This window comes from Zalophus californianus, chromosome 8 (assembly GCF_009762305.2).
Source record: "Zalophus californianus isolate mZalCal1 chromosome 8, mZalCal1.pri.v2, whole genome shotgun sequence".
Classification (NCBI taxonomy): Eukaryota; Metazoa; Chordata; class Mammalia; order Carnivora; family Otariidae; genus Zalophus; species Zalophus californianus.
In genome coordinates this window covers 66389552-66415386 of record NC_045602.1, presented here as the reverse complement: position 1 = coordinate 66415386, position 25835 = coordinate 66389552, and the positions used below count along the sequence as shown (strand labels likewise).

Genomic DNA, 25835 nt, shown 5'->3' with positions numbered 1-25835 from the left:
CACCTCTCCCCTGGTCTGCCGCCCATCGTCCTTGGGGCCCTGCCGCCTTCTCCACAGTTGTTCTGCTGAGAAAGTGGTGGTGCTGCCGGGGACCAAGCATGAGCGGGAGGTGGGGATGGCGAAGTAGCTGCCAACGGACACGGGCGGCATGTTTGTTCAGACTCGTGGTGGAATGTGGTGTCAGACAGGCAGAAGCTGACCGTCTGGTTCCTTCTGATAGTCGTTCCCCTCGAAACACTCTTCCTGAGCATGTCTTAGATAAAAACTGGCCTGGGTGTTTCTTTGTTGGGTGGGCTTGGTCATGTGTCTCTGTCTTCTGAGGTCCTGTGAAGCTGTGTGGATGCTTCAGAGTTCCTGTGGCCACAGGATTTGGGAGCCTGAGGAATGAACATTGAAGTAGCCAAGGATTTGGTCAAGAGTAACTTTCATTATGAATTCCGTTGGAATTCTCAGGCAGAGAACCCTTGCAGACAGGAGCAGCAGACTGTGGGCCTTTGGTGCAGCAGTCCAGTTGCAGGCTAGTGTAAAACTAGCCCCTGCCCAGCCTGTGGGAGGCCTGACCACTCCTGCCATAGCTCCTGGGGCCCACTCTGCCAAGCCCTCTGCATGCAGGATCCCATTTAATCCTTAACTGGGGATTCCCAGGCACAGTATCCCCCAGGGCATGAGATCTTTATGCTCCCTGGGTCTCCTGCCCAGAAGGGCCCTGCACTTGGTGAGTGCTTTGCTTACCACCTTGAAATTCTTAATCATTTTTTAACCAAGTGTCCCACATTTCCATTTTGTATTGAGCTCTGCAAATCATAAGGCCAGGCTTGCACCCAGTCATCTGTGCTCATGAATCCCTGGAGAGACTCCCTCCCTCTTGTTTTCTACAGGTTCCTGAACTCTGCCTTCAGCACTACCCTAAGGACATCAGAACTGCTGGGAGGGCCAGGAGTCTGTGGCCTGTTCCAGACCCCGTCAGTGGCCTTAGTCACCCCCTCCTGAGGCGGGGGTCAAGGGGCCTCCAAGGCCCCTGCTGGCACTTCCACATCCTCTCCCTACACCCCCTCTTCTGTCTGAGTGAGCTCTGTCTTGCGAGTGCTTTTTTTTTTTTTTATTACCTTTTACCTCTTTACCGAGGGTGCTCCTTAGTATGGCATCTTTAGTAAGGTTAGGTTTATAGGAAAAAGCCATCACCATATCTTGTTTAATTTTTGGTACGTTTGGGAGAAGGGCCTTACCTTTGTGGGGAAGAATGTCCCAAACTTGGACTGCCCGAATCCTCATTTTTGTTGTCGCTTGCTCACTCTGGAACTTCGGGCAATTAAATGTACACTGTCAACACTGCAATTTCCTCATATTTACTGGTCCCATTTAGGGCCTGGTGCTGTCCATAGGGCCTCCTCCTGAACCATTGTGAGCATTCCTGTAAGCTCATGTGAGCGTACATGTAAGGTTCTGGGCCCAGGGCTGGGTAATGTCAGTGGGGATCATTCCTGCCCATTTACATGGCTGGCTTGTTTGACTTGGACTTCTCAGCGTTGCACTTTCTTTTTGCTTTCTACTCATCAGAACTTGGGCTCTCTAATCTGCTAGGGCAGAGTTTTCCATCCTGTAGCTAAAGAACCATTGCATTAGAATCAGCTGGTGATGCAGCCTGGAAATCTCAATTTTCAACAATGTGACTGATAAGTCTGATAAGACACAGTAGCTTGGGAACAGCTTGGTGGTGGTTTTCAAAAAAGTGGTTCTCAGCCCTGGGAGCTAAAAATACCTATGTTTAGCCCCACTCCAGACTGACTGAGAGGAGTTTCTGGTTGGGGTTCAGGCCCCCATATTTTTAAAAACACTTTTCAGGCAGATTATGATGCACCAGAGGATTGGAGTATCTGCTCTTGGCCCTTTGCTTATATATCAGGCAAAGCACTGGATTTAAGAACACTAATATGTACTACACACGCACACGCACATGCACACGCACACACCCCATCTTCCCTTCTCGGGCCAAATAGCTGGGGGGAAAGACCATTTTATTCCCCATATAGTTTGCTCTGTCTTTGTGTGTGGGACCATAGCCTTTCCTTCTAAGGCTATGGTGCCAGCACACCAAAACAACAAACAACAACAACAACAGCACGTAAGCTGTAACACAAGGAGGTAACTAAGAGACTCCAGGGAAGGTGTATGCAGGAACTTCATCGCTCCTGATATTAACCCGGCCTGGGCTGGAACCGGACTGCATATACCACAAGGGTGCTGTCTGCTGAGACCAATAAAAACTTGCTGGTTAAGATAATAACAACTCATATTTATGAATTTCCTAAGTGCCAGACCGTGGGTCAAGTGTTTAAATATATGATTGTATTGATTCCTTATAACAGCGAGTGCCAATATTCTCTCCACTTCACAGACAGGGAAACTGAAGATTTAAAAGACTGAGTAGCTTGCCATATCACAGCTGGGAGGGGCTGGGGCTGGCATATAAGTCCAGGCCATGTACTTAACCATTCAGTGAGCCAATGAAAAATAAGCAGTGTCCCTTAGGTCTGTGTTGATATTCATGATACTCATGGATGAGATCTACTAATACCTTGGTTTCAGGACATTCACCAAAAGGATTAGAAAGATGCTGTTTACCACTCTCTGGTCTGAATACAAAACCACGAGGCAAGGGGCTGGTGAGATTTTGGTCTTTGCCTTAGCTGATTTTTAAGTGGGTGGTTGCTCTTTACTGCCATCTGCTGGCTATCCGGACCAAGCACAGGCCAGAGCCCCACATTTCTCAGGGGAGTGTCTGCGAAGGCCCCCTCTCCAGTTCAGCAAAGCGCCTTCAGCTCATACTGTCTCTGAAACATGCATCCAGAAGAAAAGAGCACTTCTATGGTTTTAAATAATTAGGATGATTTTTCCTGGCATTCTCTTTATTTTTGGTGGATTTCTAACTATATTCCGAATAATACCTTATGTTTTTTGGACTCCCACAGCAGAAGACAAAAAGCAAAGATAGCTTAATAATTTCCCAAAGCAGTGGCCACCTTGGCCAGTCTGGCTAGGAAACCACTATTACACTACTGTTCTCTGCATCTGTGTCAGAGAAGTTAAAACCAAGTCTCAACAGACAGGAGAAGGGCGATGCTGGGAGAACCCTGCCCATCCACCAGGCACTAAGGTCTTTCCAGAGTGTACCCAGATGAGACCCTTGCCATTCTCTTCACCAGTGTTGCATGCAGAACAGCAGTTAGGTTTGAAATGATGAAAACAGGATGTTATTAGGAAACCTGAATACAGTTCTGTCCACTGAGGTGTTTTCAGGACGTGATTCCTATTTTAAACAGTTACCTTGGAAGTCAGAGTGGCCCAGTGTCCTTTCTGTCTTTTTAGGTAGACCCCTGGGATTGACTTGTCTGATGCGACAAAACACAATTTATCTGTTGGAATCAATGAGTATTTGCGGAGAGCCTGAGTTGGTCTCTGAGAGAAAATGTTCACCTCATTAAGTTTATGTTGTAAACAATGAAAATGTAACAACTCCTTCCCTCCTTCTCTCTCCTTCCCCCTCTGCCCATCTTTAGTCAGAAATAATCCATATCATTTCACTCTATTGCCTTTGCCTTCTCTAAAGCCCCTCCATTTTGGATTTCCATAGTATTTCCATACTTCAGTGGAAATCTGCTATGAAACACACATTGCGAGGGGTTGAGGGAAAAGAGGAGTGGGGTCCTCAGACTTGGCCTCTCGGTCTCTCGTTGTCTGGCCCTCGCCTTGCCAAAACCCTTGGGCCCTATGGAGGAATGCAAGAACTCTCAGGACACAGTCTGAAAACACAGCGGGTGCTATGTAACTGGACTGGCTCATCAGTCCTCACTGAGTTGGAAAGTTTTTCTTTGTTCCTAAACCTCTTTAAAAAAGACAAAGCAAACTTTTAAAAAAATGTTAACATTTGGCAATTCCAGGTGGTGGATTGTTTGGTATAATATTCTTGTACCCTGCCGAATTTGTTCCCCAAAATGAGCAGGTAAAAAAATAGTAGGGGTGGTGGGAAGAAAAAAAAAATGTTTGCATACTGGACCAAATGCAGTGCCAGATCTTGGGGAGAAATTTCAGTTTTCAAGCCTTTAGCCTCATATAGCAGGACCTGCTGTTGGAGGCCGTGGGGAAGGGCCGGCATGCTCATGCTTAGCGGGCAGCCACAGGTACCAGGCCTGGTTGGGAAGGGGGCTCTTGAAGACAATCAGTGGAATTATGAAGGGACTGTGGTTGGAATATTTCAATGACAGTTTAACTATGTAAACCATTGCTGAGATCTGGGTGTATATCTGTATGTGTATATCATTTTTATTGAGCTACAATTGACATATGCATTTCAGGTGTACATAGTGATTCGATATTTGTATATGTTGCGGAATGATCACCACAATAAGTCTAGTTAACACCTACTACCACATAGCTCTACCTTTTTTCTTTTAATGAGAACTTTTAAGATCTACTCTCTTAGCAACTTAAAATATACAATATGGTATTATGAACCTATAGTCTTCATGCTGTTCATTACATCCCCAGGACTTACTGATTTTATAACTCTATGTTTGTATCCTTTGACCATCTTCATCTCTTTTGCCTACCTCCCAACCCCCTATCTGGGCAACCGCCAATCTGTTCCTTTTACCAGTGAATTCGGGGGTTTTTGTTTGTTTGCTGCTTGTTTGTTTTTTGGGTTCCCCATATAAGTGAATTTGTGTAATATGTATCTTCTTTTTTTTTTTTTTAAAGCATTTATTTATTGAGAGAGAGCTAGGGGGAGAGGGAGAGGAGAGAGAAACTCCAGCAGACTCCCTGCTGAGTGCGGAGCCCGGCACAGGGCTCAATCTCAGGACCCTGAGATCACAACCTGAGCTGAAACCAAGAGTCGGATGTCTTACTGACTGTGCCACCCAGGTGCCCCTCTATCTGACTTATTTCACTTAGTATAATGCCCTCAAGGTCCACCCATGTTGTCCCAAATGGCAGGATTTCCTTTTCTATGGCTGAATAATATTCCATTGTGTGTGTGTTTGTGTGTGTGTGTGTTGTGTGTGTGTGTGTGTGTGCGCGCGCGCGCCATATTTTCTTTATTCATTCATCCATTGATAAACACGTAGCCCAAACATGGAATCAGCCTCTTGTGAATAACGCTGCAGTGAACATGGGGTTTCATTTTCCTTTTGAATTAGTGTTTTGTTTTCTTTGGGTAAATATCTGTATGTGGAATTGCTTGATCGTATGTTAATTGTATTTTTAATTTTTGAGAAACCTCTATCTTGCTTACCACAGTGGCTATACCAATTTACATTCCCAGCAGCAGTTTTCTCAATATCCTCACCAACACATGTTATTTCTTATCTTTTTTAATGAGAGCCGTTGTGTCATTGTGGTTTTGTTTTGCATTTCCCTGATCATTAATGATGTTGAGCACCTCTTCATGTACCTGTTGGCTATCTGTATGTCTTCTTTGGAGAAATGTCTACTCAAATTCTCTGCCCATTTTTATTTATTTATTTATTTATTTATTTAATTTTTAAATATTTTTAAAAATTTATTTATTTATTTATTTGAGAGAGAGACAGAGCATGAGTGGGGGTAGGGGCAGAGGGAGAGGGAGAAACAGGCTCTCTGCTGAGCAGGGAGACCGATGACGTGGGGCTTGATCCCAGGACTCCAGGATCATGACCTGAGCTGAAGGAAGACACTTAACCAACTGAGCCACCCAGGTGCTCCTCTCTGCCCATTTTTAAATTGGGGTCTTTATTTTTTTGCTTGAACTGCATGAGTTATTTATATATTTTGGATATTGATCTTTTATCAGGTGTATGATTGGCAAATATTTTCTTCATTTGGTAGGTTACTTTTTCATTTTGTTTTTGCTTCCTTTGCTGTGCAGAAGCTTTTTAGTTTGATGTACTCCCACATACTGATTTTTGCTTCTGTTGCCTTACTTTTGGTGTCAGAGCCAAAAAATCATTGCCAAGAATGCCTTCAGAGAATTTACTGCCTATGTTTCTTCTAGGAGTTTTATGGTTTCAGCTCTTATGTTCCTGAATCCATTTTGAGTTAACTTTTGTGTATGGTGTAAGATAGCGGTCCAGTTCCATTGTAATGCGTGTGGCTGTCCAGTCTTCCCAACACCCATTATTGAAAAGAGTGTCCTTTTCCCATTGTGTATTCTTGACTCCTTTGTCATAAATTCATTGACTATATATGGGTGGGTTTATTTCTGGACTCTCTGTTCCATTGATCTATGTGTCTCTTTTAGTGCCAGTACCATACTGTTTTGATTACTATAGCTTTGTAACAGCATTTGAATTCAGGAAGTATGTTGCCTCCAGCTTTGTTCTTAAGATTGTTTTGGCTACTCGGGGTCTTTTGTGGTTCCATACAACAAATTTTAGGATTGTTTATTCTGCAAAAAAATGCCTTTAGAATTTTTATAGGGATTGTATTAAAACTGTAGATTGCTTTGTGTAGTATAGACATTCTACATATTTTAACAATCTTCTTCCAATTCGTGTGCATGGAATATCTTTCCATTGATCTGTGTCATCTTTAGTTTTTTTCAACAATGTCTTATAATTTTCAGTGTACAGGTCTTTCACCTCCTTAGTTTAATTTATTCCTAGGTAGGATCTTCTGGGTGGCACAGTCTGCTGAGCGTTGGACTCTTGGTTTCTGCTTAGGTCATGATCTCATGGTGGTGGGATCAAGCCCCACATTGGGCTCCATACTCAGAGCAGAGTCTGCTTGAGTTTCTTTCTCCTTCTCCCTTTGCCTCTCCCCCTCCCCTGCATTCTCTCTCTCTCTCTCTCTCTCTCTCTCTCTCTCTCTCTGGGATAAATAAATAAATATTTTAAAAAATTTTATTCCTAAGTATTTTATTCTTTTTGATGCATTTGTAGATGGGTTTGTTTTCTTGATTTCTCTTGCTGGTAGTTTACTTTTAGTGTATACAAATGCAGCTGATTCTGAGGTATTGATTTTGAATCCTGCAATTTCACGGAATTCATGATTAGTTCTAACTCTTTTTGTTATCTTTAGGGTTTTCTGTATATCAAATCATGTTACCTGCAAATAGTGACAGTTTTACTTCTTCCTTTCCAATTTGGATGCCTTTTCTTTCTTTCCTGCCTAGTTGCTCTGAGTAGGACTTCCAAATACTTGTTCCAAAAGTGACAAGAGTGGGCATCCTTGTCTTATTCCTCATCTTAGAAAAAAGATTTCAGCTTTTTACCATTGAGTATAATGTTAGCTGTAGACTTGTCATATGTGGCCTTTGTTATGTTGAAGTACATTTCCTCTATACATGCTTTGTTGAGAGTTTTTATCATAAATTAATATTGAGTTTTGTCAGATGCTTTTTCTGTATCTATTGAGATGATCATATGATTTATATTCTTTATTTTGTTAATGGGATGTATCATATTGACTGATTTGCAGATGCTGTATCATCCTTCTATCCATGGAATAAATCCCTCTTGATCATGGTATATGAACCTTTTAATGTATTGTTGAATTTGGTTTGCTAATAGTTGCAGATTTTTGCATCTATCTTTATCAGGGAAATTAGGCTATAATTTTCCTGTGGAATCTTTGTCTGGTTTTGATAATCAGGATTGTCCTGGCCTCATAAAATCAGTTTGGAAGGGTTTCCTCCTCATACATTTTTGGGAAGCATTTCAGAAGGATTGATATTAATTCTTCTTCAAATGTGTAGTAGAATTCACCAGTGAGGCCATGTGATACTGGGCTTTTCTTTGCTGGGAGGTTTTTGATTACTGATTCAATTTCCTTATTCGTTCTTGGTCTGTTCATATTTTCTACTTCTTGATAATTTAGTTTTGGTAAGTTGGATGTTTCTAGGAACTTTTCCCTTTCTTTTAGGTTGTCCAGTTTATATGCATATATCTCTTTATAGAGGTCTCTTTGGATCCTTTGTATTTCTGTGTATCAGTTGTAACGTCTCCTCTTTAATTTCTGATTTTCTTTGGGTCCTCTCTTTTTTCCTTGTTAAGTCTAACTTAAGTTTTGTCTATTTTGATTATCTGTTAAAAGAAAAGCAGCTCTTAGTTTCACTGATATTTTCTATTATCTTTTTAGTCTCTTACCTTATTTATTTCTGCGATCTTTATTTCCTTCCTTCTCCTGACTTTGAGCTTCATTTGTTTTTCTTTTTCTAGTTCCTTGAGCTATAAATTTAGGTTGTTAACTTAATATCTTTCTTGTTATTTAATGTAGGCTTTTATTTGCCATGAACTTCCCTCTTAGAACTGCCCTTGCTGCCTCTGCTAGGGTTTGGTATATTGTATTTCTATTTCCATTTTTTTAAAATTTTATTTTATTATGTTATGTTAATCACCATATATTACATCATTAGTTTTTGATGTAGTGTTCCATGATTCATTGTTTGTGTATAACACCCAGTGCTCCATTCAATATGTGCCCTCTTTAATACCCATCATCAGGCTAACCCATCCCCCCACCCCCTCTCCTCTAGAACCCTCAGTTTGTTTCTCAGGGTCCATAGTCTCTCATGGTTTGTCTCCCCCTCCAATTTCCCCCCCCTTCATTTTTCCCTTCCTGCTATCTTCTTCTTTTTATTAACATATAATGTATTATTTGTTTCAGAGGTACAGGTCTGTGATTCAACAGTCTTACACAATTCACAGCGCTCCCCATAGCACACACCCTCCCCAATGTCTATCACCCAGCCACCCCATCCCTCCCATCTCCCCCCAACCACTCCAGCAACCCTCAGTTGTTTCCTGAGATTAAGATCTCACTGATATGAGGAATTCCATTTGTTTATTTCTCTTTTGATTTATGCTTTGACCCATTGGTTGTTCAGTAATGTGTTGTTTAATCTTCACATACATGTGGATTTTCCAGTTTTGTTCTTGTCATTGATTTCTAGTTTCATACCATTGTGGTCAGAAAATATGCCTGATGAGATTTCCATCTTCTTAAATTTCTTAACTTGTTTTGTGGCCTAACATATGATCTATCTTAGAGAATGTTCCATGTGTACTTGAGAAGAATGTGTACTATGTTGCTTTTGGATGGGATGTTCTTTAGCCCATCGGGTCTAATGTGTCATTTAAAGCTGTGTTTCCTTATTGATTTAATGTCTGGATGATCTATGCACTGATGAAAGTAAGGTATTAAAGTCCACTACTGTATTGTATTGCTGTCCATTTCTCCCTTTAGGCCTGTTAATATTTGCTTTAAAGATCTCGGTTCTCATATGATATGTATGTAAACATTTACAAATATATCCTTTTGCTGGATTGACACCTTTGTTGTTATATAATAATCTTCTTTGTCTCTTATTACAGTCTTTATCTTCAAGCTTATTTTGTACAGGTATCCTAGATCTCTTCTGGTTTCTGTTTGCATAGAATACCTTTTTCTATCCCTTTACTTTTAGTCTTTCTGTGTCCTTACATCTGAAGTGAGTCTGTTGTAGGCAACGTAGATAGGTCTTTTATTTTTTATCCATCAGCCACCCTATGTTTCTGGATTGGAGAATTTTGTCCATTTACATTTAAAATAATTACTGATTGATACTACTTACTGTTGTTTTGTTAATTGTTTTCTGGTATTTTGTAATTCCTTTGTTCTCCTCTTGCTCTCTTCCTTTGTGATTTGATGATTTTCTGTACTGTAGTGGTGTACTTAGATTCCTTTATCTTTACTGTATCTATTATAGTTATGCTTTGTGGTTACCATGAGGCTTTCCTAAACCAACTTACAACAGTCTGTTTTAAGTCAATAATAGTTTCAGTTTGAATGCCTTCTAAAGCTTTACATTTTTACTGCCCCCTCCCATGTTTTGTTTTTGATGTCACAACTTACCTCTTTTTCTTTTGTCCATTAACAAATTATTGTAGTTATAGTTGTTTTTACTACTTTTGTCTTTTAACTTTCATCCTACTTTTATATGTTATTAACCCACCACCTGTACAACATTAAATTATTCTGAATTTTACTCTATTGTGACCAGTGAGATTTATACTTTCATATCTCTTCCTATTATTGATTGGTACCCTTTTATTTCAACTTAAAGAAGTCCCTGAAACAATTCTTGTCAGGCCCTTCTAATGGAGATGAAGTCTTTTAGCTTTTGATTGTCTGGAAAAGTCTTCCTCTCTTCTTCAGTTCTGAAGGATGACTTTGTCAGGTAGAGTATTTTTAGTTGGCTCTTTTTTTTTTCGGCAAGTTAAATATATTGTGCCACTCTCTGCAGAGTTTCTGGCCTGCAAAGTTTCTGCTGAAAAATCTGCTTATAGTCTTAATAGGACTTCCCTTATACAAAACAAATTGTTTTTCTCTTGCTGCTTTTAAGGTTCTCTCCTTGTCTTTAACTTTTGACACTTTAATTATAATATGTCTTGGTCTGGGTTTCTTTGGGTCGTCTTACATAGAACTCTCTGTGCTTCCTGGATCTGGATGTCTGTTTCCTTCCCCATGTTAGGGAAATTTTTAGCCATTATTTCTGCAAATGAGTTTTCTGCCTCTTTGTCTCCCTGTTCTCCTGAGACCCTTATAATACCAATGTTAGTCTACTTGGGGTTGTTTCATAAATCTCTTACGCTGTCTTCACTCTTTCATTCTTTTTTCTTTTTTCTGTTCTGATTGGGTGAGTTCCACTGCCCTCTGTTGGAGTTTACTGAACTTTTTCCTTCTTCATCTAGTATCCTGTTGAACCCCTCTAGTGTATTATTTGGTTCAGTTATTGTTTTCATCTCTGATTTCTGTTTGGTACTTTCTTATATTTTTTATTTCTTTGTTGACATTTTCACTTTGTTCATGCTTTGTTCCCCTGAGCTCAGTGAGTATCTGTAGGACTGTTATTTTGATCTCTTTATCAGGTAAATGACTTATTTCCAATTAATTGCGGTCTTTTTCTGAGATTTTATCTTGTTCTTTGATTTGGAACATATTCTTTTGTTTGTTAATTTTTTCTTGACTCTCTCAGTTGGCTTCTCTACATTAAACAGGCACCTCTCCTGGTCTTAAAGAGATGGCCTCATGTAGATGAATCTTATTGTTCAGCCCTTCCCCTAGCTCTTGGTTGTCCATCAAACCTTTGTGATTGTATAAACAGCCTACTTGGTTCTTTGTCATTCCCAGTAATTGAGGGTGTACCAAGACCTGTCAGTGTCCCAAAAGGGAGGATCTTAGCACCTATATTCAGTCCGATTGGAAGCCAGACCTCAGACAGCAGCTTTTAAAGTATGTACATACACCTCTTTCAGGGAAAGAGCAGGAGATGGGCATTTCTGTTTGTTCCCTCTGCACTGAGGCCTGGGGTAATAGCTAGTTAAGAATTAAGAATTATTTGTTTGTTTGCTTACCATGCCATTGAACCTGTGCACTCAAGCTCTGGTGGCCTTCAGAACCAGTTTATGAAGAGATGTATCCTCTCGGGCCCAGCCACAAAAGCTGGGGTGCCAGACCTGAGCATAAGCTCCTTTCTTGGAGACACTGATGACCTGGGGCAGGACAAAGGGAGAGTGCAAAATGGTACCCAAGGGCCTCCCTGGTCTCTGGAGTGGACCAATCCCTAGATGTGTATTTATTTAGAGATTGGCCCCTCAGGCCACAGTTATGAAGATAAATTAATAGGCCTCTTCCATAGAGAGCCTGGGCATCTCAAGCTGCTCTGTCTCTGCTGTGCCTTAGGGGGTAGCTGATTAAGAACGGTTTCTCCATTTGTTACAGTCTTGTTGGATCCATGAATGTAGGCACTGCTGGCCTCCCAAGCCAGGAGGTCAAGGGGTGACTCTTGGGCAGTAGCCATACGAACCTTGGTGCCTCTTGTGTGTACAGGCTTCTTTCCAGGAGATGGCAGCAAGCTGGAACAAGGCAGAGGGAAAGTGCAAGCATAGCACCCTCGGGCCTCCTCAGTCTTTGGAGAGTATTTCAGTGGGCCTCAAGGTGTGTATTAGATTAGATGCCTGCCCTTCAGACTGAAACTTTAAGCAAATAGTCCTCTTTCACAAAATAACTGGGCATTTCAGCTTCCTCCGCACTGGGCCCTGGAGGATAGCCACAGTGAACCCACTATTTTTTAATTTGTTACAGTCTTGTGGATCTCATGGATACAAGCTATGGATGGCTTTCACAGCTAGATACTTTGGGGCCTCATCTCTCAGGTGCAGGTCTTAAACATTGAGGTGTCAGATGTGGGCTTCAAAACTTTCACTCCTCAGAAAGAAGCTCAGAGTTGTGAGTTTCCTCCCAATTGTGGGTTGCTGCCCAAGGGTGGGATTTATAGCAAGATTGTGTCTCGGCCGCCCCTACTCATTTTGATGTGAGGTTTTTTTTTTTTTTTTTTTTCTTGTTTGCCTGGTATGTAGGAATTGTTCAGCTACTTTTGGACTTCTTTCAGGGGAAATTGTTCCGTATGTAGCTGTAGATTGTTCCGTATGTAGCTGTAGATTAGGTGTGTCCATGGGAGGAATGAATTCAGGATCCTCCTACATCCCCATCTTGACCTAGAATCTTGTATATGTCATTTTAATTTTTTTTTTTTTTTGGTGTGTAAATATCTGTTTGCAAATGTCTTGCTCCTCCTTAGAATGTAAATAAACTCCCAATAGGGTGTGAGGCTTATTCACTATCCAAGCTCTAGTCTTGGGCACGTAGTAGGTACTTAATAAAAAATGTTTGAATAAATGAATGAACAAATCCCTCCTTTCAGTGTTTTCATTGAGGATAGGGATGTTATCATTTATTTCTTAGTATTTCCAAGGACACAAGAAATGTTTGTGATTCTGATGTTTTAGTTTATTTGGCCATTTTTATTGAGCATATATTACATGCCAGACACTGGGCTAGGTATTGAGGATACAACAGTGTATACAACTGGGAAAATTATTGTATTCACAGACATTAGTGAGAGGAAATAGACAACAAATAAAAAGTAAATTATTTGATGTTTTTTGCTGATGTTGGAATAGAATTAATATTCCTGGAGTGCCTGGGTGGCTCAGTGAGTTAAGCATCTGACTTTGCCTCAGGTCATGATTTTGGGGTCCTGGGATGGAGCCCCACATAGGGCTCCCTGCTCAGTGGGGAGCTTGCTTCTCCTTCTTCCTCTGCCTCTGCCCTCCACTTGTGCTTGCTCTCTCTCTCTCTCAAATAAAATAAAACATTTTCTTAAAAAAAGAGTTAATATTCCTCTGTACTTCCTGTTTCTGAAGAACAAAGTGTTGAACCTCTTCTGTAATAAAATCATAAGTGATCAAAGCCTGTAACAAATTTACTCCTGTCCTGAAAGAAACAGGAATATGTTAATTAGCAAATGGTAACTAAACCTCTGGAAAAGTGTGAGAAAGAGAGAAGGACAGGAAAGGGATAGGGCAAAAGATTGTCGCTACAAAGCAGAGTTTCCTCCACAGCTGAGCTGCCTGCCCTGTCATTCTGCAATTTTACCCTGGCTGCTTTCACCACGTATCTGTCCTTCCCAACCTTGAAAGTCCATCATGATGTTTGCTGGCAGGATTTTGAGTGACTAACCCTGAAGTAACCATTGCCAAGGTATCTTTCCTTACTACTCAGAGCAGGAATAATAAATCAGCCTATGTACTGTCTCCTTCCATTTCAAGAGACATAGAGTGAATTCAGAGCAAGGAGTAGAGATGGTTACTGCCTGTGTGCCTTAAAAAAATACTTTTTTTTTTTTTTTTTGTAAATGAATGCTTCCTCTCATTGGATCCTTTTAGGACCACTGTGAGTTGATTAAGGTGAGGGTTATAGTTAACATCTCCATATACCCCCAGTTAACACTTCTTTTGTCCCAGCATCCCCTTTGGCTTAGCATTTGTCCTGGATTTTTTTTTTATAGACTTAATTTTTTAGAGTGGTTTTAGGTTCAAAGCAAAATTGAATGGAATGTACAGAGATTTCTCCTAGACCCCCTGCCACCACATATGCATGGCCTTCCTGACTACCAACATCCCCTCCCAGGGTGGTACAGTTGTTACAGTGGGTGAAGCTACGTTGACATATCGTCCCTCAAAGCCTATAGGTCACATTAGAGTTCACTCTCAGTGTTATATATTCTGTGGGTTTTGAAACATGTCTAATAACATGTATCCACCTTTACAGTGTCTTGCAGAATAGTTTCACCGCCCTGAAAAATCCTCTGTGCTCTGCCTATTCATCCCTCTGTTCTAGACTTAATCATTTTGTGATAAAGTGTAATTATAATTTTGTATTTGAAAATGTTATGATAGAACTATTTGTTTCAACATGGTATAGCTGCTTTCTTAGTTAAAAACTAAATATTTTTAAAGTATGTAAATTTATGGGACGCCTGGGTGGCTCAGTCGGTTAAGTGTCTGCCTTCGGCTCAGGTCATGATCCCAGGGTCCTGGGATCGAGCCCGGCATTGGGCTCCCTGCTCCACGGGAAGCCTGCTTCTCCCTCTGCCCGCTGCACCCCCTGCTTGTGCATGCGCGTGCACTCTCTCTATACATACATTTTTTTTAAAAGTATGTAAATTTAATTTGTCTTTCAAAGTAGTCTTAACTTGAGTGATATGTCACATGGTCTCCATAATTATAGTCTGCATTTAATGCAGAGAAAAACTGGTTTCCAGAGAGAAAGTGACACTCCCTGGTGTGTCTGGCCAATCAGGTATGGAGCAGGACTAAAGTCTTGTGCTCTGACTTCTGGTACTTTCTATGCCAGAGGCACAAAGCCCACTGGGGAGACAACTCAGATCTCAAAGCTTACTACATCCCTGCCTTATTTAAAGTAGTTGTGAAAGCGGGATTCTGTCTGTATTTCTAATCAGGCATGAGAAAATTCACTAAGTATATAAATAATGTACCCGGTAAGGAACAAAACAGACCGTAGAAGTCCAAGAAATAAAAAATCAGGCAGGCAAATGAAGACCTGCCTGGAGAGTATGTACCTTGAGGTGGAAGGGTATTTCAAGGAAGTACTGTGCTTTTAGAGAGGACTGTATAAAATGTTAAGTCAGAGAAGAATAGCATCTTCACTGACAAATGTTTGATGGTATTTAGAGACTGAAATTAGTTTCATTTGCATATTTCTGGGACATGGTACATCTGTTTATCCAGCAAAATGAGTCTAGGTTCTGATCAAATACATAGTAAACTTGCCTAATATGGCAATTAACCATTCTGTAGTATCGCCCACATATAATTTTAACATAGTGTCAGCATCCTAAAGATTGAAGTGACTCCTAACTTTTCCATAGCAAATCAGAAGTACATTATTTCAAAAAGAGATAGGTTTTCATAGACCAATTTCTCCTCATACTCATTTTAAGATGTAGTATTTCAAATACATCCTGATGTAAAAACACGTCAGATGGGAGTGATTACTCCTGCGTCACAAGGGGTGGGGTAAATGACCAACACATGGAAGGAAATGGTAAATAATACAAAATAATAATACAGTATGTGGAATTGACATTTCTCCTTCCGGCATTTTTAAACTGCCTTGCGTTAGATGCTATCCTGGTGAAAGGGTGTGTAGGTGTTTTTCTTTATTTGCAAATGGTGTGAATATATGCTTTTATTTTATTTCTTTCTTTATTTTCACCAGGCCTCTCTATCCGGAGTGTGTGCTGGAAAGCAGACCGCCTTCTAGCAGGGACCCAGGACAGTGAGATATTTGAAGTGATCGTGCGCGAACGAGACAAGCCGATGCTTATCTTGCAAGGCCACTGTGAGGGGGAGCTCTGGGCTCTGGCCCTGCACCCCAAGAAGCCACTGGCTGTGACAGGCAGTGACGATCGCTCTGTCAGGTGGGGCCCCCGGCAATGGTGCTTGTCATCTCCCGGGCTGCCTTGGGATAACAGATTTATTTTGCCCAAATTTGCTTGTTACTCAAGAGAAGGATAAAGCACAGTGTAGAACCACAGTTTCCAAGTGGAGTGTTGAGACATTCAGTGCAACAACACTTGGCTTCTTAGCATTTGGTTGTTGCTGTCTTTCTTTGGCTCTATCTTAAGTCATGAAAATGCTCTGAGGAGTGAAAATATACTGCTCCTAGTTAGATAGGCTCCCAGTTCTCTTTCAATTGATAATGTGAGCTAAGTGCATCTATCTGTGGCTAGATTATATTTCCCACTTGTGGACTGGGTCCTCCACAGGGGCCTGTGCACAGCATTTCACCGTTTTGTTATAGACATTCATATCCATTGGTGAATTCATGAGTTTGTCTTCATTAGAACTTAAATTCTGATTTTCAGAGTTGTCTTCGGTGTGAGGAAACAACTTTTTCTTTGCAAATCCTGACGGAATTTTGAACATTGTCCTCAAATCAAAGGAAAGTACTGGTTCCTAAGAAAACAGGCAATTTTATGAGGGCCTCAAGGATTCTTGTTGTGGATCGCTTGTTATTTTTTGAGAGCACAGCATTGCATAAAATGCACATTATGAGCACACTTCGAATATTTCTGTGACGGTTGAAGGGCTGAATGTAGGATTTAGAGGTGTGTGAGGAAAGCTGTTCCACTGACTTCAGTACTTCTGTATTTGCCGCTGACCTTTAAATGTGCCCAATGACAAGCAGGCCAGAAAGAGTGCATGCCAGTGGGAGGGAGAGGCTGCTGGATCAGGTGGTTGATTGATTACTGCTTCTGGGCTCTAATAGCTAAATTAGAACATTGTAGACTAGACTGGAGGTTCCTGCTTCTCCCTTGCTCTGGTTCTGTATGTCTGTGAATCTGATCAAGGCACAATGTGCTCATTAGTGGGGTATAAATCCAAAAGTAAATCCATTTCGTGATCTCCACCAAGCACTGAAGCCCCATCAATCTAAACATCAGTAAACACACACTTGTGTCTCCACGTGGCATACATGTTTATATGGTTTAAGCTTCTCTTTACTCACCTTCCCCCTCGTCTCTTCCTTTTCCTTCCTTGACTCTGAGCGTTCCCTGAACAGGCAAATTGGTGCCAAGTTACTTGAGCACCTGAGATACTCAGTTTATACTCATCCAGATAGAAATGATTTCAAGAAAGTCTTTAGCTTTTGTATTTTGGCAACTTTGTTGCATCTGAGAAATGCAAACATCTCCAAGGAGCCCTGACTGTCAGAATGTCTTATTCCCCTTAACCATGAATTTGGCTAAAATTATAAATGTTCTTTTACACTGAATATTGCAACTTAAGAAGAGACTAAGCCCTAATTTCTTAAGAAAGATGAGCTTTAGTGACTTTATAGGGGTGGTACAGTCTACTGGGGAGTGATAGTTTCTGCGTGCTAGTAAAGCAAAGCTTACATTGCTTGAAATAGTACAAGGCTAAAAGCAGCATGAGATTATGAATAATGGACGAGGTATTGCAAGACTACCATGAGCTTTTGGCTGAACGGTGCAGGCTGCCTCAGGGATCAGCGAGCTCTTCACTGTGCAGCTCTCCATTTTAAGGAGCCTGCCTCCATCCATCCTGATGGCAGAAGGCATTTAGAGAAACCGCACCATGTGTGACTTATTCATGCCTCCCTATGGCAGACCTCTAGATTCTCGGTCCCCCTGGCAGATCCTGTTGTTTGTGTGTTTAGAAAAGATGGTCTTAGGACCATGAGCAGATAGCGATCGGTTACCACGATTGCAACTAGCATAAACCCTCATTTGTATCTTCAAATATTTAGTTCATGTTCACTCAGTCTGAGGTGCCTGGATCAGGTGTTTCAGGAGTTGCGGCAACTGTGTGTTGGGGGCACTTGCCCCTGGAGCTCCATTTCTCCCACAGTAGCTGTACCCATCAGCCAGGGGCACTGTGAAGTGTCAGCCCCAAGCAAGGGTGGTGGACCTATCTGCAGTGGGGCGCCCAGAGGGCTTGTGAGGCATGACAGCGACAACCCAGCTGACTGTGGGACCATCCTGGGCAGGGGCAGGGGTGTCTTTCCATCTTCTCCATCTCAGATAGGTTTTCTTTCTAGGGAGGCCAACAAATGTAAGCAAGGTGGGTTTCGATCTACAGGTGCTTAAATAACACAGTTACTAGAAGGGTACTCATATTTTCTTTAAACGAATTAACAATAATAACATCCAGTAGCACTTCTTTTTCTTTAAACATTATTAACAACCATTGGGATAAATAAAGAATGATTTTGAATGTCCAAAGAGAATAGCAAGATTTTGTGTGAGGGAGTGTTTAAAATGTCCTTATTTTATCAATCTCAAAATCTCTGGAAATGTTACCTAATTTTATGGTTCTTGCTGGGTATTTCAAATGGTGCCAATGACCCAGCGATAAACTGAACAGCTTCCCAGATTGCCAGACCTGCCGCGAGGAAGGACTGGTGTGGAGTTGGTGCGTCCTCTGCTGTCATCACCATCAGAATGGTGAACTGGCCTTGAGGCCCGGGGCTGGCCGAGGACCGTGAGAAGTGGGTTTTGATTTTACTTTGTTCTTGTGCGTAGGCTGTGGAGCCTGGCTGACCATGCCTTGATCGCCCGCTGTAACATGGAGGAAGCAGTTCGCAGTGTGGCCTTCAGCCCCGATGGATCTCAGCTGGCCCTGGGCATGAAGGATGGCTCTTTCATTGTGCTCCGAGTCAGGCATGTACTGACCGATAGGGAAAATAATGTCAGAAATGCCCTCTTGTTGAAACCAGTTCTCCTGGCCATGGTGTATGCCAGGACTTAAGGAAAAAGGCATTTACTCTTTCAAATAGGAACACTCTAGATTCACAGTCCCCTATCTGTATTTCTCAAATCCAAACGCTTTGAAAATCCACAGTTTTTGGATAACTCATCTGTTAGCACGTCTTGACCCAGTGAACTGATTTGAGACTGTCTATTGCCTATTAATCTCTTAATAGGAATAATTATCATGTGATTTGCTACAAAAATATTAATGTGTTTAATATGGGGTGCTGCCCTAACTCCTACTGGGGATGTTACATAATATATCGTATGTGAACCTTTCTAAAACCCAGTGAATAATGAACTCCCAAGCTTATCTGGTCCCAAGAGGTTATGGGCTTATAGGAAGCCAAGAAAAGAGAAAGAAATGAGAAAGGCTCCAGCACTGCCAGATTTTTAGAGGTGGGCTTGAGTAAAAGATTTCTTCCACCTATAATGAAAACTTAAATGGAATATTTCATATTTATTAACATCCTATCTTTACTGGACAAAAATTATGACTCATGCATATAATTTCTCTAAACGCACTGGTTGGTTTTTTGGCTTACATAATTTGTGATTACAGAAAGAAAATGAAGCTGTAAATTAGATACTGCATGGTTTGCACATAGAAGATTCTATCTAGCTTTGAAAAATGATCTTGGCACGGTTTATTACACTAAATTCTCATTTAGCAACCACCCATAACTTATTACTGAGTTGGTAGACAACATTTTCTTTCTCTGCTGAGTCATGGTTTGAAAAGATGGCCAATTACCAGATCTTCTTTTCTTTTTGATGGATTTTTATTGATGGATTTCCTAAGCAAAAAAAAAAAAAAAACCAAAAAACAAAAGAAAACCCCCAAACCCTATTTGATGATATTATAGCAAAGTATATTATATAGTATATACATAGTGTATAGTGTATGTAAAGTAAACGATAATGCTGTTAATAAGTGATAGCAGGTGAGGGGAATTATGTGGAAGCTAATATTCGCCATTATTTGTGCACTGACTTTGTTGGGAGTGGAAGAAGTTGTTGGTACTGGCACAGGGGACCTGCTAGTCAGAATTCTGTCTCATGGTGGCAACTTTCAAATGAGGGCAGCAGTTCTTACCAGAATCTGATCAAAAGGGATGCAAAATCTGGGTGATCTGTTACATGAATTATTGAGTTTCCCGGTGAAAATTAAATAATTACATAAGAATTTAATATTAAAAAAGTAACCTTGATGTAGTTCACCTTTCTCCAGGACATGTTTTTAAAACAATGTTACAAACCGCAATTTTTCAAGGCAAAAAGTTTTAGGGGAAAATAATACATAATTAACCATGAAAGCAAATAGGCACTTCATTAAATTTTTCATTGTTTTTATTTTGGAAACCTTAAATATTTCAAATGTCGGTTAATTTTGCCTGAAATGGCCAGAATCTGAATAGTATTTTATATCTTTCTTCAAAAGTTAATCCTTCAGCTCCTATAGGTGTTCTCTCCCTTTTGAAACCATTTTTTCTCTGACATACAAATTTTGAGACATGGCTTGGGGTTTCTATTTCTAGATTTGCTGCTTATCACTTTTTATTGCTGCTTTTTATTCTTATAGAGATATGACAGAAGTGGTTCATATCAAAGATCGAAAAGAAGTCATTCATGAAATGAAATTTTCTCCAGATGGCTCTTACCTCGCGGTGGGATCCAATGACGGCCCAGTGGATGTGTATGCCGTTGCCCAGCGGTATAAGAAAATTGGAGAATGCAGCAAGTCCCTTAGTTTCATTACCCACATTGATTGGTCTTTGGATAGCAAATACTTGCAGACCAATGACGGCGCAGGAGAACGCCTGTTCTACAAGATGCCATGTAAGTCCTGCAGGTGTTGGATGTTTGTGAAAATCGAAAGTCTGAACCACATGCAGCAAATATATAAGAATGTCATCATGATCTCAGGGCAAGGAATGTTCTCAGAAACACGACCCCCCCTCCCAATTTCAAACTCTCAAAGGAAAGATTGATAAATTGGAACATATTAAAATAAAAAATCACTGTGCAATGAAAGAAATCATGAAAAGACAAGGCACAGACTGGACAAAAATATTTGCAGGGGTTATAATGGGCAAAGGATATATAGCTAGAAGTTATAAAGAGTGCCTAAAGATAACTGAAAGGAAAGATACCCTAGAAAAATACCCAAAAATGCTAAACATTTGAGGACCGCGGTCCTCATTTGCTATGATGGTTTTAGTCTGAAATTTGTGTTCTTCATAATTGGAAGTCTTTATGATATTATTTGGTGAAATAAGCTAATTGGGATTTAAAAAGTACAATTTTTATTTGTCACCTCCACTATCTGTTTTAGAAGAGATTCATCAGACTTCTATAACATTTAGTGACATTTAGTTCGTAATACTAAAATGGCAGAAATAAAAGACAATTTTCTGTTTTGTGATCTTTGACTAATGATTTTTTTAACATAAGAGGAAAATTTTAATATCATGAATCTTGTCATCAAATAATATTTTATCTTAAAATTTTTCTTGAAAAATTAATTTTTACTGGAAAATAGTTTATACCATCTAATGTAACCATGGCCTTTTAAAAGAACCTCTGCCCTATCAACTTCACCAGCACACCATCACTAGGTGGATATTGCTGCATGTCTACTTTCTTTGCTTGAAATTATTTCATATATATTTTACATATGTGAAAAATTATGGAATACATGTTTATCACTTGCAATAATAAAGTAACATCCTGCTCAGTGATAATATCATAATTTGCTTTCTTGTCCTCCTGTTAGTGAGCATTTGGGCTTACTTATTTCTAGTTTTTTCACTGGTACAGATAGTGCGTCTCCAAATATCTTCATATAGGGGGGATTTCTTCTTCTGAGTTACTTCCTTGGACTATATTTTCCAGAGGGGGAATGTTGGGTTAAAGACTGTGTTCTGTCAACTCTCTGATTTATGTTCATCTTCATGAATTTTTATGTGATGCTGTCAGTCTAGAATTTCTGCGTGCCAATTTGACAGTGTGCCGGTAATGTATAAGAGCGTCAATTCTCACAGATTCTTTATTTGAAAACGTTTGTTTATTTTTGAAGAAAAAACTACAAGGTAGTATGCTAAATTGTCTTGATTTTGAATTTTAGAATTGTGTATGACAGGACATTTTCCCAAGCATTTCTGTATCCATGTGTTTCTGCCTTTGTGTGCCCCTGGGTGACCTCTCTCACCAGGTTCTGGTACAAACGGGGAATCGTGCCATACATTTGAGAACATACCAGGCACAACTGTCAAGACTCTTTTGCCTAACCACTTACGTTTACTTAATCAAAATTTGGTGGATTTTCATTGTCTAATGCTTTTAAATTTATATAATATCCATTAAATGTTTACACAAATTTTTGGAACCTAAATTTTAAAAAATTACTTCTGTGGATCTTTTGAAAAGTAGAAGTTGAGAATAAATTTTTTTTTAAAAATCTGGCAAACTGTTGGTGACTAAATATGATAATATATATATTTTCATACAAGTCATTTCATCAATAACACAAAGCATACTATCTGTATAGTAGTTTTGGATATTACATTGAGTACAATGATCATTTTCTTTCTCAGCTCCATATCTGAGTTTTGATCATGCACTCTCTTTAAACCATGCTGGAAGAAGAAAATCACAAATTGGGTAAAGAGATTAGACTCTTTAGGTTCCTTGGTTTATAGAGGTTTTTTTTTTTAATTTCTATAAACCTCTATAAGAAAAATGAATAAAGGAAATTAGAATATGCCTTTAAATGTAACATTATGTTACTATGTATTGATAATTTTCAGCTGGGAAGCCTTTAACAAGTAAAGAAGAAATCAAAGGGATTCCCTGGGCCTCCTGGACTTGTGTGAAAGGCCCTGAAGTGAGTGGAATTTGGCCAAAGTACACTGATGTCACTGACATCAATTCAGTGGATGCAAATTACAACAGCTCTGTGCTGGTTTCCGGTGATGATTTTGGACTGGTTAAGTTGTTCAAATTTCCTTGTCTCAAGAAAGGTAAGACCAAGAGAGAGATTTCATTGAATAAGTATTTAATCTAAAATGTATACGCAGTGTAATTAAGACTGATTTTCTTGGTGTCTATTCTTGCAGATTATTCATTTCATCTTTATGTTCATTTTTACTCTTTTACACTTTTAGATAAAATGTGTTGTTGATGTCATTTACTTTTGACGTTCTAAAATATGGGATTTTACCAATTTAAGTCAGGTTTTGTTCACAGAGTTATTACGAGCAAGTTTGTGATTGAGAAGATTCATGTTTCACATTTTAAACAAGTCATAGTTTTGTTTTTATTTATGTAAATAAACACTCATAATTTAAATTATATATTACATTACAATATTGTAATTCAAATTCTTTTATGCTTCACGGCTAATTGTGCTTACACATAGAAAGCCAAGGAAAATCCTTTTAGAGGTATTTAAGATAAAATCTGAAAGTGATTGTTCTGGTGATGACACAGTTGTTCGGACCCCTTGTTGTAGCACTAATCTTGCAAACCTCATTTACATAACTGGTGAAATTTTTGAGAGTGGAGATTGGTTCAAAAAAACTCTCCTCTCGCATTTTGTTGTTCTGTTTTATTGTTGTTAAAATCTTGTCCCTTCAGTTTTTATGGCACCTTCAGACTTTGTAGAATGTGACTGAATTAACCATGTAATGACCCTGTCTTCTTCTTCCTTAAAAAGTTGAGGCAAGAGGGGATGGGTTAGCCTGGTGATCGGTATTAAAGAGGGCATGTATTGAATGGAGCACTGGGTGTTATACGCAAAAAATGAATCATGGAACACTACATCAAAAGCTAATGATGTAATGTATGGTGATTAACATAACATAATAAAGTAAAATTACAAAAAAAAAAGTTGAGGCAAAGCCCATACACAGGGTTTTCTGGGATTCCCCACCAGCCTGAAAATCTGATCTTCAGAAAGTAATCAGTAGGGACATGCTATGGCCTGAAAACTCACTCGCTTGAACAATTTTTAAATTAAGAAAGGACAGGGACTGAAAAATGTAATCAGAGAGTCATTGTCGGATAACTGACAGTTCCGAAGCAGCAACAGTTATGGTTGAGAACTGAACATAAAACGCATAGCAAAGTGGCCATCCTTTCCACTTGATAAAATGGCCATCACTTTAAAATGCTTGAGGCACAAAATTACCTCAACATGCCTAATTCACAATCTCCCCTCCCGGAGGGGTCTTTTGAGTAATAGGGCGTATCCCGTTAGACTGAGCAACGTTCTTGCAGAACGTGAGTTAGGCAACCACAAGGAACATGGGAATTGAGAAGAAACATCACTGGGACCAGAAGCAGTACTGTTGGTCTCAAGAGTCAGGACTTGGGAAGAAGTTAATTCATGGAGTGTTGGTACTTCCTGTGTATCTCCAAGCATTGTAGGGTGGTCTTGGGTCTGGAAAATAGGAATGGAAATGGAAATCTTGGGTTTATTGATGAGAATGGGGGAAGGGGGAAGGAGGAAGGAGGCGGTGAGCAGTGCTGTCTGTCCGAATGAGACACGCTGATATGTAAAACAGTCCTGAGGATGATGGCACACAGGAGACATCTGCGGAATAAGGGAAGGTTGACAGCTAAGTGATAGTGTGGTGGGAGTAATAAAACCCCCCTCAGCAGTCTTCGGAAGTATCCATATTCTCTGAGCAAATTGACTTGTTCTACTTTTCATGGCACATGGTTTATAAATCTTGCAGTCTGCCTCAGAGACATTCAGACTTCTGTGGCCTTCTGTGCCTGAACTATCGGCAGGGGAGTTCTGAAAGGAGTGTTGTTGACAGGAACGGTAACCGTTGGTGGAACTTGTCGCCGTGTAGCCCGGGGTCCCAGTGGCAGGTATGCCCCCAACCTTTGAGCCTGTAACAGCCAAACATGAGCAGGGGCTAGTGACAATGAGAAGTGTGGAGGCTGAGCAAACATGGTAGTTTTCCATTGTGATTAAATAAAACTCCCAGTCAAGTTAATTGACACATTTACAATTAATGTGCATAGGATTCTGCTGCACACTCTTCTGACACAAATGTTCTGCAGTTAATGAAAATGCCTACAGTGGCTTTTATTTTTACATCACCAAGCCAGTTTTTCTCATTTCATTTTGACAGTTTTCAAATTTAAAATAAGCAGTATCCATACTGATAATTTCCCCTGATGTCATTTAGACTACATTCTGTTTGACCATCATCATACAGAAACTTCCATGAGGTAAAAATTCAAAGCCTTGTTCATTGACATTTGCCACATCTTACTACCTTGGCACCAGCCCTTCTCCAAGGGAAGGCTCTCCTGTTTGACTGACTTGCGTGCTGCTGCCCCATTAATCCTTCACACACACACACGCACACGCACACGCACATGCACACACACATACTCACACAGTCCTTGAAGAGCTCCCTCCCAAAATAAGTGTCCTGGATGTTGTATGACATGAGTTGCATAAACCCTGGACCTTGAGGGGAAAAGTGTTGGCTTTCAGTAGAGCTTGGATGAGCTTGATGCAGGAGAGAAGCATAAAGTTCAGGGTGGCTAGAGTGTGATGAATGAAGGGAGTATTGTGTACTCAGAGGCTGGAGAGGGTGGTGGGGACTGTGTCATGAAGGAACTTGTAGCCACTGTTAGAAATTTGGGTCTTATTCTAAGTGTGGTGGGAAACTATTGAGGGCTTAAAATGGAGGAGTGACATGACCAATCTAAGTTTTTAAAAGACCACTTTGATATCATGTGGGATGGATTAGGGAAGGGGAAGCTTCAAGTAGACTCTTGTACAAGTCCCGGTGACAGGTGAGGTGGCTTGCACAAAGGTATTAGGAACAGATGTGAACACAGGTGCATGAGGTTAGGAAACAGTGTCCAGGTAGAGCTGAAGGTCTTGCTGATGGATTGGATGTGGGAATAGAGGGAAAGAGAGGAACTGAGGGTGGCTCCTAAGTTTTCGACTTGAGCAGTGGGGTGGATGGTGGCACCATTTATGGAGATGGGAAAATAAGCAAGGAAAAGTGTGTGTTCGGGGGAGAGAGAGAGAGAGGGAGAGAGGTATGGGGATAAGAGAGAAGGGAAGGAGAACTCCTTGGTCTCTGTTGTCCACGATAAATCTGAGGCACCTGTTAGACATCCAAGTGGACATGGGCACACGGGCTAT

At 40.3% G+C, this 25835-nt stretch overlaps 1 protein-coding gene across 10 annotated transcripts in view; it reads left to right on the top strand.

The window, feature by feature from the left end:
- The window catches only part of EML6 (EMAP like 6), a 272181-nt gene that overhangs the window by 146731 nt on the left and 99615 nt on the right, over nt 1-25835 (top strand). For 9 of the 10 annotated variants that reach the window (XR_004820268.1, XR_004820267.1, XR_004820266.1 and 6 more), the window contains exons 8-11: nt 15598-15799; nt 18428-18565; nt 20238-20494; nt 22465-22677. Coding sequence is in view for 7 of the 10 variants with exons in the window: in XM_027623736.2 (XP_027479537.1) it covers nt 15598-15799; nt 18428-18565; nt 20238-20494; nt 22465-22677 (810 nt within the window). In the remaining 3 variants the exon portion in view is untranslated. The remainder of the gene's footprint in view (nt 1-15597; nt 15800-18427; nt 18566-20237; nt 20495-22464; nt 22678-25835) is intronic. The other variant, XM_027623739.2, reaches the window with a different exon arrangement.